The sequence below is a fragment of the Anabas testudineus genome, chromosome 10 (assembly GCF_900324465.2).
Source record: "Anabas testudineus chromosome 10, fAnaTes1.2, whole genome shotgun sequence".
Taxonomy (NCBI): domain Eukaryota; kingdom Metazoa; phylum Chordata; class Actinopteri; order Anabantiformes; family Anabantidae; genus Anabas; species Anabas testudineus.
Genome location: NC_046619.1, coordinates 17,652,593 through 17,664,752, shown reverse-complemented (window position 1 = coordinate 17,664,752; position 12,160 = coordinate 17,652,593). Strand labels below are relative to the sequence as shown.

The 12,160-nt window shown below is 35.0% G+C and overlaps 3 protein-coding genes across 3 annotated transcripts; all 3 read left to right on the top strand.

Annotated features, from left to right (window-relative positions):
• The first annotated feature begins 217 nt into the window (after nucleotides 1-217).
• Nucleotides 218-2,067, top strand: LOC113160962 (signal-regulatory protein beta-2-like). The gene is made up of 5 exons (XM_026358427.1): nucleotides 218-260; nucleotides 398-727; nucleotides 852-1,208; nucleotides 1,311-1,626; nucleotides 1,720-2,067. The coding sequence occupies exons 1-4, from the start codon at nucleotides 218-220 to the stop codon at nucleotides 1,445-1,447; spliced, it is 867 nt and encodes a 288-aa protein (XP_026214212.1). The 3' UTR covers nucleotides 1,448-1,626; nucleotides 1,720-2,067.
• A 2,553-nt stretch (nucleotides 2,068-4,620) lies between these two features.
• On the top strand, nucleotides 4,621-6,007 carry LOC113160961 (signal-regulatory protein beta-2-like). Its single transcript, XM_026358426.1, has 5 exons — nucleotides 4,621-4,663; nucleotides 4,790-5,104; nucleotides 5,237-5,584; nucleotides 5,754-5,853; nucleotides 5,977-6,007. The coding sequence occupies exons 1-5, from the start codon at nucleotides 4,621-4,623 to the stop codon at nucleotides 6,005-6,007; spliced, it is 837 nt and encodes a 278-aa protein (XP_026214211.1).
• A 4,143-nt stretch (nucleotides 6,008-10,150) lies between these two features.
• On the top strand, nucleotides 10,151-11,602 carry LOC113160960 (signal-regulatory protein beta-2-like). The gene is made up of 5 exons (XM_026358425.1): nucleotides 10,151-10,193; nucleotides 10,331-10,654; nucleotides 10,814-11,155; nucleotides 11,325-11,435; nucleotides 11,523-11,602. The coding sequence occupies exons 1-5, from the start codon at nucleotides 10,151-10,153 to the stop codon at nucleotides 11,600-11,602; spliced, it is 900 nt and encodes a 299-aa protein (XP_026214210.1).
• The last annotated feature ends 558 nt before the right edge of the window (nucleotides 11,603-12,160 follow it).

Sequence of the window (12,160 nt, the reverse complement as noted above, 5' to 3'; positions counted from 1 at the left end):
CAGTATCTCTCTTACTGTAGGTGTCAGATACATGAACTCAAGTTGGAAAGTTTTGGTTGATATATTTCCACTTATGTGGTAAAGTGAAACTCCGACATACAGTAAGGAGATGCCAATCAGGTTGCTTTAAACTTGTTCCCTCCCATTTGATTTGATTATATTAAAGAGAATCAGCTTATAATAGTGTCCAATTTAACTGCAGCCTCAAAAACAAAAAATGTACATACTGTTTTATTTACTGCTGATACTCAGAGATGGGCGTAAGTACTTTACATGTAGAAAAGTCTTATTTACTCGTTTATTACTAGATGTAGCATATTGTTATCTTCTGTATAGATAGGATATGCACATGTACATTTATCTGTAAATGTTAATACATTTTATATTTATTTTTCAGGATGCACGGACAATCAGACCTTTGCAACAAAGATTGTTGTTGTTGGAGAAAATGTGACTCTAACATGTACCTACCAGATAACTACAGACATCGAAACCTATTTTTGGATTAAGCTTGCTGTTGGAAACCTGCCTGAAGTCTTGGCTAAAGCAAACAGCTTTGATTATAATGGTTGGAATGTCATTTCTCGCATTACAACAAAACAAGAGCCTGGAAGTTTTTTCCTGAATATTCCAAAAACAAAGCTGAGTGATACTGGATTTTACTACTGTCTGAAATCACATCGTTTTAACATCACTTTCTTAAAAGGAACATTTCTAATAATTAAAGGTAAATAAGTAAAAACTGTGTTATTTATTTGTTTTTAAATAAATCATGCTTAACTATGATCCAAAAATGTCAAAAAAACACCCTTCCTGTCTTTTCTGAGTAAATCTGTGTCTTTGAATTCCAGAGCCAGAAGCAGATATCACTGCCATCGTTCAAGACTCTCCAACTGATCCGGTTTATTCAGGAGACTTGGTGACTCTCCAATGTTCGATTCTCTTCGACTCTGCGAAGAAAACATGTCCAGAAGATCACAGTGTTTACTGGTTCAGCATTGGATTAGATGAATCTCGTTCCAATTACATTTACGCCCTAGTAAATAGCAGTGATCAATGTGAGAGGAGTACAGATGCTCAATCTCTGCAGAAATGTGTCTACAACTTCTCTAAGTCCGTCAGCTCCTCTGATGCTGGGACTTATTACTGTGCTGTGGCCACATGTGGAGAGATTTTATATGGAGATGGAACAAAACTGGACGTTGAAGGTAACAATATCATATTTCTTTATATTTCATATTGATCATCACCTAAACAGTCAAATGTTAATTAATTAATTCTGTAATAATTTTGTGTATTTTATGCTTCAGTTGTCAGCGAGTGTGACACACAGGACAATACAATTGTCTTTCTGCTGTGTGTTGCTTTGGCTATAAGTCTGATCACTATTGCCGTCCTTGTTAGTGTCATCATGAAAACTTCATATGACTGTTGCAGCGGTAAATAAAATTACTCAATAATTGATGTTACTTTAAAAATTTGCCCAAAGCTAAGCTCATTTGAGTCACAGTAGTACTGTATAATTTTAACATTTTAAATAGTTAAGTACAGTGAAGCATTTTATACAGTTTAATTTTTTTTTAAGTTGCAGTTGCAGCAACCAGTGATTATCAGCAACAACATCAGGTAAGGAAGCTGTAGATGTAGCTTGAAAAGTTATCAGCAACTTTTATCTATTTTATTTAAATAAAAATCTGGGTCTACACTTTGCTTCTTCAGAGAAATGAGGACACTTTGGTTTATTCTGTACCAAAGTTCACCAAGAGGAAAACCGGCAAAGCAGGAAGAAGAAATGCAGAAATGAAGGAAGAGACGATATACACTGACGTCAGGGCTTTTGTGATTGATTAATTATGCAAACACTGAATTTACCAATTGATTAAAAATTTAAATACTGTATATATTTTTTGTGTGTTACATGCTTGAGCAGAACTTAAACAATGTTTAATCCATAATTGTAATCAACATTTATTTCACAGTTCATACAAATTTCTTGCAAATACTGAATAACATAAGTTAACAGAGGACATGAGGTTGGCTAGTGGTAGGGTAGAAGATGTCCATGATAGAGTTAGGTGGAAAAGGATGATTCGCTGTGGCGACTCCTGATGGGAAAAGCCGAAAGAGAAGAAGAAGATATAAGTTTGTTCACAAAAGGAAAAATAAAATAAATTGAATGCAAAATAAACAAAGTTATTAGTTATGTTCTACTAAAAGCTGTTGGCAAAGGTTTCTATTTTATGCATTTCATTTGTTGTAAGTGTTCTAATATCTTCTTGGATGTGTTAACTTCCCTTCCAACCTAACTAACCTCCCAAAAACCTTCATCTTTGTCTCATGTTGTTTCTTTTGTTAATAAATTTCCACATCTAAAATTGGCATCTCTTTATTTATTTAAAGTTTACTTTCTACAGTACAGCATGTTTACTGTACGTGTTTCTTTGTCCAATAATTGCAGGAAGCATCACGTCTGTGATTTTTCTGTTCTGCTTTTTAAAAGCAATGATTCAGAATGTGAGAAGAAGTGTCACAAAACAACCACAATGTGTTAAGACATTCAGATTTTTGTATCAATTCATGTGTTTTCATCAGCATCAGCACATTTCAACACAAGAAACCACAAGTTTTTGTTTTGTTTTGTTTTTATATTTGTAGGGATCAATCAAATGGAGTTTAACATCTAAACCTTTGAATCCTATGGGTATTTTATAGTTAACATAACCATAACCATATGGATAACATAATTTCAAGTAGTATATGGGAAGATTTATAAATAACAATAAAACAGATGAAATACGGTATAGTAGTGAGTCTTTGTGAGAGGTGTTTTATGGGTTTGGTGTGTGACTGTATTTGTCTACAACCACATCCGTCAGTAGTCCATCTCATACATGTCTGACAAAACTTATTCAGTCTTATTTAAATCAATCCGTCTGAGTACACAGACCATCTTACCGCTACTTAATGCATATTTTTACACAAATTTTAATTTTAAGACTTTAATTTTATTTTCTCAAAACATGCAAAACTTTTATAGACATCTTCCTTTTCATACAGTATGTGTCTGATTGCTGTGATTGTGCTGTCTCTTGTGTTTTTGTGTCTTCTGTCCTGATTCCCGGTCTTTGTGTAGAGGATGTGGTGTAGGTCAGATAAAATAGAAATCTGCACTCACAACATCTTTCACATCTTGATGGAAGTTGAAGTTGTTAATTATCCAACAGTGTAAGGAGGAACTGAAAATAATAGTGGCAACATTAATAGGAGTCCCAATAACTGCTTAGTCTCCATCCAGTTAATTTAAAATGCTGCATTCAAAGTTCTGACTGGAATTAGCAAGATAGATCATATTTCTATGTTAGCTTATCTTTATTGGCTCCCTGTAAAATCCAGAATAGTATTTAAAACACTTCTCCTCACATATAAAGCACTTAATAATTAAGCTCTATCTTATCTTAAAGACCTCACAGTTCCATATTCTTCCAGCAGAACAATTGATTCTCAGATTTCAGGTCTACTTGTGGTTCCTAGGGTGTACAAATGTACAATAGGAAGTATAGTCTTTAGCTATGAAGGTCCACTCCTGTGGAACCAGCTCCCAGTTCAGGTTCAGGAGGCAGATACCCTTTCTACATACAGTATAAGACTAGACTTATTAATGTTTATAGTTAGAGATGGATCAGGTGACTCTGAACCATCTCTTAGCTATACTGCTATAGATTAGTCTGCTGGGGGACCTCCACTGATGCACTGAGCTCCTCTCCTCTGTCCTTTCTCCCCTATCCATTCAAATGCCACCATTGCATGTCATTAACTTTTCTTTCTCCTATAGTTGTACTTGTCATTCTCTGGACCTGTATATCTCCAGAGTGCAGTTACTGGTCCAACCGACCTGTCCCGTGTTTTTCCTGCTTGTTGTTGTTGTTTTTTGTTTCTATACGTTTTTCTCACCCCAACCGGTCAAGGCAGATGGCCGCCCACCCTGGGCCTGTTTCTGTTCCTTTCCTCTAGGGGTTTTTTCCTCTCCACTGTCACCTAGTGCTGCTCAAGTGGGGTTGTTGGTTGTTTCTATATAATTCCTTTTACAGTTATTTTTGTAAGGCCTTAAAGCGTAAACACTGTAAAGTGCCTTGACATGACTTCTGTTGTGATTTGGTGCTATAAAAAAAACAGGTAAATTGAATTGAATTGAAAATTCAGATTTTAGTGATCTTTGTCAAAATAAAATATTATAAAAATAAAACCAATTTAAAAAAATATACAGTATATATATCAAATTATGTAAATGGTTGTCTGCAGTTTTAAAATACCTTAAAAATAATTGACGTATTTATTGTAGCTAGTTGCAGTTGTTATGTAAAGCTGAAATGCTAAATAAAAATTCACTTTGGGAAAGTAAAAGCAAAACAGAAAAGAAAAAAGTCCAGACAAATCAAAGTAGAAATAATACTGTATGATGTACAAAGACCAGGGTGAGACCAGTGTAACAGGAAGTACAGTGTTGAATCTGTTTAGTGAAAACCAATCAGAAGCATTTGATGTTCTGACCAATCGTGATCATCGCACCTCCTTCCCTCACTGAAATACCAAAAACTCTAACAAAGAAGACATAATGTCAAAATGCTCGTGTTGTGGATTACACTGGTTGTTCTTCAACGAGGATGTAAGTGCTGTTTAATACTAAGTATTTTTTCAATTCAGGATTCACACATCAACTGGCTCATTCTGCATCATATCGTGTCAATTTCTTTCCGTGTTTTAAATTTATCGTATTTTTCCTTTTATTCAGTTTCACTGGTTCCAGTGGTCACAGTTCAACTTGGAGAACCTGCGACCATCACATGTGATGGAATCAGCAGCAGTGTAGAGCTCTACTGGTACAAGCAGAACACTGGAGACGATGTCAAAATAATTGTGATGATGTGGGAATCCAGACCTCAGTTTGCACCAGGGTTTTCTGACTCAAAACTGAAAGTAAATAGTAGTAAGAACTCGAGCAACTTGACCATTTTGAGGACCACTGAAGAAGACGAGGGGCTTTATCACTGTGCTGACAGAGAGGGCCTGAATTCTAAATGGAGAGCAAAATATTTATTAGTAAAAGGTAAAAATTTGATCTGTATGTGCAAACGTAAAGTGATTCTTGTGTTTTTCCAGTCAATACACTAAACTTTGCTCCATGTTTTCAAGTGTGTATGGAAACCCCAAAGCTCTAACACAGTGTTTTATTACTCAGGAAACAGTGAGAGGACATCAAACTATACTGTTGTTCAGACAGTCTCTGATCCAGTCCGTCCAGGAGACTCAGTGACTCTCCATTGTTCAGTCCTCTCTGACTCTGACAACAAGACGTGTCCAGGAGATCACAGTGTGTACTGGTTCAGAGCTGGATCAGATAAATCTCATCCAGACATCATCTACACTGGTGGAAATAATGAATGTGAGAAGAGACCTGACTCTGTGAAGAGCTGTGTTTATCGCTTCTCTAAGACCGTCAGCTCCTCTGATGCTGGGACTTATTACTGTGCTGTGGCCACATGTGGACAGATTTTATTTGGAAATGGAACAAACCTGCAAATTGGAGGTAAAAATGTCATTATTCCATCTATAAATGATTAAAAAGTAAAATTGTACAGCAAATAAAATAAAATCCACAATAAACCGTTAGCACTTGTTACTTTACGTTTAAACTTGTACCAGGAGGTAAATTTAAAAATCCTTTACTCATTTTTTTCCTTTTGTTAATATGACAGGAACCAGTATACCACAGGTGGCCAAGACGATCATTTTTCTTCTTTGTGTGGTCTTGGTTATAAGTCTGATCGCTATAGTCATCCTCATTCGCACCATCAAGTGTGATTGGAATGGTAATAGAATATTTTACGTTTCTCTGTTAAACTCTGTGAACTCTTCTCCGTCTGTTACTAAAACTACATTCTTGTTTTTTTCTTGTCTTCTTTCTTTTTCATTCTCCAGCTGCTTCAGCTCTGAAATCAAACAGTGGTAATCAGAAATGTCAACAGGTAAAGTATTTAAGTGTAGGAATAACCTTATGAAAACAAACATGAAGGTTGTTTATCTCCATCATTTCATATATTTTCAGAGAGAAGAGGACACTGCTGTCGTCTTTACAATAATGAAACGGATTTAAAGGCAGCCGAGAGCATAAGGATCTACACTGCTTTGAAGGCTTTTGGATTAAATTAGTGAGTTTTGCCTTTGTTACAACTCTTAACCATTTTTGATGAATTATTGTAAACATATGCAATTTAATTTGTGCTCTAACAGTAAATGTTGAGTCTTCATGCCAAATAGTAAAAGGCTAAATTACAGTGTTAAACAATATAATTTGCAGGAATTAATTACAGTAGTAAAAATTAAAAACTAAATAAGTTAGTAGAACTACACTGATTCACTGAACTATAAACATGTTATCCTGTAATATTCCAATTTCAATTTTTTTTTTTGTGAAACAGTTTTACTGCTGTAATATATCAAAGGACAAAGCATGTTTGTTATTCTGCATAATTTCTGAAATGGATGGAAAAATCCCTATAATTTTTAATTTAATTATGCTTTTTTTTTTCTCTTTTTGTTTTCCTGGTCATTTCTTCTGTGTTCTGTGGCTTACATATAAATGCTATTCTTACAAAGGTGGATTTTAAAATGTAATTTCTCATTTCACTTGAACCCTCATTAAGGTGGTAAACTTGGTGAGAGTCTTATTAATTGGTTAAATTTTTCTCAAAGCAAGACTGCAAATACAGCGTGGCTATCATAGCTTGAGTGCCTATGCTTAAATGGTTTGTTTATACTCTACTTACAAAACTGAAACAATTATTATTCTCAGTTTTCAACTAAAAATGCAAGAATGTTTCTATCAGGACTGTGCTAAGATCACTCGGGAGCTTTGTTATCGAGTAGATAATTAGTGAAACAGAAAGGACCTGAGACAACTATTATACTTTAAAAAAGTCAAATTAAGCATAAAATAGAAGTTGAGGTAAAAACTACAAAAGTCAGTTCATTGTGATCTGTTTGTATATTTTGTATAACCTTTTGCAGACACTAAATCATTTAATTTACAAAAGGAGATAAACCATGCTTTTAATAGTTATTTAATGGTAATGTTCTAATAAGAGGTTTGTGAATTTAGATTTTGATATGTGTAACTATCAAAGCATTTTTTTTTTGTGTTCAAATGGGCTCATGATGCAGCTGGAGTTTTTCAAAGAGCAGTGTGAAGAGTTACCTTCCTGGCTCTTTTATCTGCTGCTGTTTCAGAGGTGTTAACTTCCTCTCAGTATCCCCATCTCTGTGTCAGTGTGTTGTTTTCTTTGTTAATAAACGTTCACATCTAGAATGAACACCTCTATACTTATTTAAAGCTCAACATGTATAGTATTTATACAGTGCCCCTTTAAAAAACAAAAAAGTCACACACTAATATTTCGTAGGACCACCTTTGACTTTGATTACAGCACACATTCACTGTTGCATCGTATCAATAAGTGAAGATTATTATAAAAACTTGGAAAGTTAGATATAGTTGATATATTTCTTCTAGTGTGGTGAAGTGAAACATCGACATACAGTATCAAGAGGCCAATCAGGTTGCTCTGAACTTGCCTACCATTTGATATGATTACATTAAAGCAAATCAGTTCATCTACAGTACAGTATGTTTACTGTAGGTGTTTCTTATCCAATAATTTCAGGAAGCATATTTTTTTTAAGTTTTGGAAGACAACCACATTGCGTTAAGACACTCAGAATTTTGTATCGATTCACTCCTTTTTTTTAACGTTATCATAAAATCTCAAAACATTTTCTGCTGAGAAAAAAAACATGGTTATTCATAAATAAATGTAGTATAAAAAAAACCTTAGAGTTGAACAATGTAGTACCACAAACCAAAAACTAGTCTACAAAAGCTGCACTTTTTGTTCTGGTCAAACTGTATAAATGGATGTCTGTTTTAGCAAGTTTTTGTTTTGTTTGTTTTTTTGTTTTTAAACAAAAAACAAACACAATAATAAATAATATTTGCAGTGATCAATCAAATTGAGTTTAACATCTAAATTTCTTTTGCATCCTATGAGTATTTTATGATGTAACGTAATTTCAAGTAGTACATGGGAACTTTTCATTACTATCAATAAATAAGATAGATTAGGTTATATTGTTGTAGTGAGTCTTTGTCAGAGGTGTTTTTTTGGGGTTTGGTGTGTTACTGTATTTTTCTACACTAAAAACAATGCAGCCATATCCTTCTTATTTAAATCAATCCGTCTGAGTACACAGATCAGCTTACTGCTCTTATTCTACTTGTCCTATATGTTTGTAAAACAAAAGTTAATTTTCACACTAGATGTATTTAGAAATGTCAGTAGATGTTCTGCCCCTTTGGCTAGGACTGGCAAAACATAATAAAGTGTAGAGGAGGTGGTGTAGGTCAGGTTAAATAGAAATCTGCACTCATAACATATTCCACATCTTGATGGAGGGATCCCTCTTCTTTCATTTTTTCTGGATGTTTCCCAAAGTACAGGTTGAGAAAACTGTTATTTATCCAACAGTGTAAGGAGGAACTGAAAATTATAGTGGCAACATTTTAAAATTACATTCTTCTTGCCTAAAAGCCATAAAGGCCTGGATGTCTGATTTTCTACTCCTAAAATAAAAAGACAAAACAGAACATGTTCTTTGGTCCTGAAGACCTCAGAGATATGATGCCTAATCATATTCTGACAGAATATTGGCCTCAAGTAATACTCTGAGGAATCTCAGAGTTATCTTTGATCAGGAAATCTCCTGTACATCATGCATAAAATAGATCTCTACAACTGCTTTCTTCCACATCAGGAATAATGGTAAAATTAGAAGCACCTGTCTCTCTCTTACTTCCAGACTGGAGAATTGCAATTCAATACTTATAGGATATCCCAATAACTGCTTAAAAATCATCCAGTGTATCCCAAATGCTGCAGCCAAAGTTCTGGCTGGAATTAGCAAGAGAGATCAAATTACTCCTAAATGTTCTTGTTTCTGTTGGCTCCCTGTAAAAACTTGAAAGGAATTTAAATAATCAAGCTTCATCTTATCTTAAAGACCTCATAGTTCCATAATTTTCCAGCAGAACATTTCGCTCTCAGAATGCAGGTCTTGTGGTTTGTGTGTGGTTTAGAATGGGAGGCAGATACTTTAGCTATCAAGCTCCTCTCCTGTGGAACCAGCTCCCAGCTCAGGTTCAGGATTTAAGACTAGGCTTAAAATCTTCCTTTTTATGCTGCTATAGATTAGGCTGCTGGGGGACCTCTACTTTCCATTCTTCTCTATCCATTCAAAAGTTACCATTGCATGTCATTAACTTTTTCTTCTACTGTAGTTGTGCTTCCCCCTCTCTATCTCCCTCTCTCCGGAGGTATCCTCAGCCTTGGAGCTGTACATCTCCAGAGTGCAGTTACCGGTCTTACTGACCTGTCAAGTGTTTTTCCTACTTGTTGTTTTTTATTGTTCTTTTCTCTCTCCTCTTTCCACTCATCCCAACCGGTTGAGGCAGATGGCCCCCCACCCTGAGCCTGGTTCTCTTTCCTTCCTCTAATGGGAGTTTTTCCTCTTCACTGTCACTTAGTGCTGCTCTAGTGGTGGTATTGGTTGTTTCCTATATAATTCTGTTTAAAGTTTATTTTGAAGGGTCTTAAACCTTAAACACTGTCCCTTGGTATGACTTGGCACTATACAAATACAAGTAAATGAGAGTCTGATTTTAGTGATCTTGATCCAAAGAAAATAATATTAAAAGAAAAATAATAAAATACATGGTTTACATACCATACCATTTTATTATTAATTTCAGCTTTACATACCATTTACAATGGTAAATGGTATGTAAAGCTGAAATGCTAAAAAAAAATTCACTTTGGGAAAGTAAAAAATAACAGAAAAAGAGTCCAGACAAACAAAAGTAGAAATAATACTGTATGATGTACAAAGACCAGGGTGAGACCAGTGTAACAGGAAGTACACTGTTGAATCTGTTTAGTGATAACCAATCAGAAGCATTTGATAATCTGACCAATCAAGATCATCGCACCTCCTTCACCCACTGAAATACCAAAAACTCTAACAAAGAAGACACAATGTCAAGATGCTCGTATTGTGGATTACACTGCTTGTTCTTCACCGAGGATGTAAGTGTTGTTTAAAGTACTTTCTCAGTTCAGAATTTACACATCAACTGGCTCATTCTGCATCATATTTTGATGATTTAGATTTTGTGATTTCTTTCACAGTGTTTTAAATTTATTGTATTTTTCCTTTCATTCAGATTCACTGGTTCCAGTGGTCACAGTTCAACTTGGAGAACCTGCAACTATCATATGTGTTTTACATAATAGAATCGGCAGCAGTGGAGAGCTCTACTGGTACAAGCAGAGTGCTGGAGACAACATGAAATTAATTGTGATATTGTGGGAATCCAGACCTCAGTTTGCACCAGGGTTTTCTGACTCAAAACTGAAAGTAAATAGTAGTAAGAGCTCGAGCAACTTGACCATTTTAAGGACCACTGAAGAAGACGAGGGGCTTTATCACTGTGCTGACAGAGAGGGCCTTAAGTCTGAATGGAGAGCAAAATATTTATTAGTAAAAGGTAAAAATATGTTCTGTAAGTGCAAATGTAATGTTTTTTTAAATTCTCATTTCATTACAAAACTTAAAAAGTTAATACACTGAACTACACAGTATATGTTCAAGCTTTAAAATTGTGAATGGAAATCCCAGACCTCTAATACAGTGTTTTATTACTCAGGAAACAGTGAGAGGACATCAACTGTTGTTCAGACAGTCTCTAATCCAGTCCGTCCAGGAGACTCAGTGACTCTCCAGTGTTCAGTCCTCTCTGACTCTGACAACAAGACGTGTCCAGGAGATCACAGTGTGTACTGGTTCAGACCTGGATCAGATAAATCTCATCCAGAAATCATCTACACTGGTGGAAATAATGAATGTGAGAAGAGATCTGACTCTGTGAAGAGCTGTGTTTATCGCTTCTCTAAGAACGTCAGCTCCTCTGATGCTGGGACTTATTACTGTGCTGTGGCCACATGTGGACAGATTTTATTTGGAGATGGAACAAACCTGCAAATTGAAGGTAAATATGTCATTGTTCCATCTATAAATGATTAGAAAGGAAAATTATGCGGCAAATAAAATAAAACCCACAATAAACCGTTGGCCATTGTTACTTTACGTTTAAACTTGTACCACGAGGTAAATTTAAACATCCTTTACTCACTTTTTTCCTTTTGTTAATGTTTCAGGAACCAGTATACCACAGGCCAAGACGATCATTTTTCTTCTTTGTGTGGTCTTGGTTATAAGTCTGATCGCTATAGTCATCCTCATTCGCACCATCAAGAGTGATAGGAATGGTAATAGAATATTTTACGTTTCTCTGTTAAACTCTGTGAACTCTTCTCTGTCTGTTGTTTGCATTTTTTTTTTTTTTCATTCTCCAGCTGCTGCAGCCCTGAAATCAAACAGTGTTAATCAGAACCCGCAACAGGTAAAGTATTTAAGTATAGGAATAACTTTATGAAAACAAACATGAAGGTTATTTATCTCCATCATTATATATTTTTTCTTAGAGAGAAGAGGACACTGCTGTCGTCTTTACCATAATTAAAAAACGGATTTAAAGTCAGCCGAGAGCGCGAGGTCTACACTGCTGTGAAGGCTTTTGGATTAAATTAGTAAGGTACCACGTCTGTTTGTATCATACACGCTATACTGTATAGAGTTTAAAAGTTAGAATTAAGTTTTCTCCATATGTTGAAACTGTTTAGACTGAATGTGTTTTTAGCATGAGTTTTGCCTTTGTTACACTCTTAGCTATTGTTGGTGGATTATTGTAGATATATGCAATTTAATTTGTGCTCTAACAGTAAATGTCGAGTCTTTATGCCAAAAAGTAAAAAGCTAAATTACAGTGGTGGTCAATATCATACAGTAGTAAAAATTAAAAACAAAATAAGTTATTAGAAATACACTGATTCACGGCACTAGAAACACGTTATCTTGTAATATGTTGATCATAATTTATTTATGTTGCCTTTATTGTTTTTGTTGTTTGACCATTTAGACTCATTTCAAATAT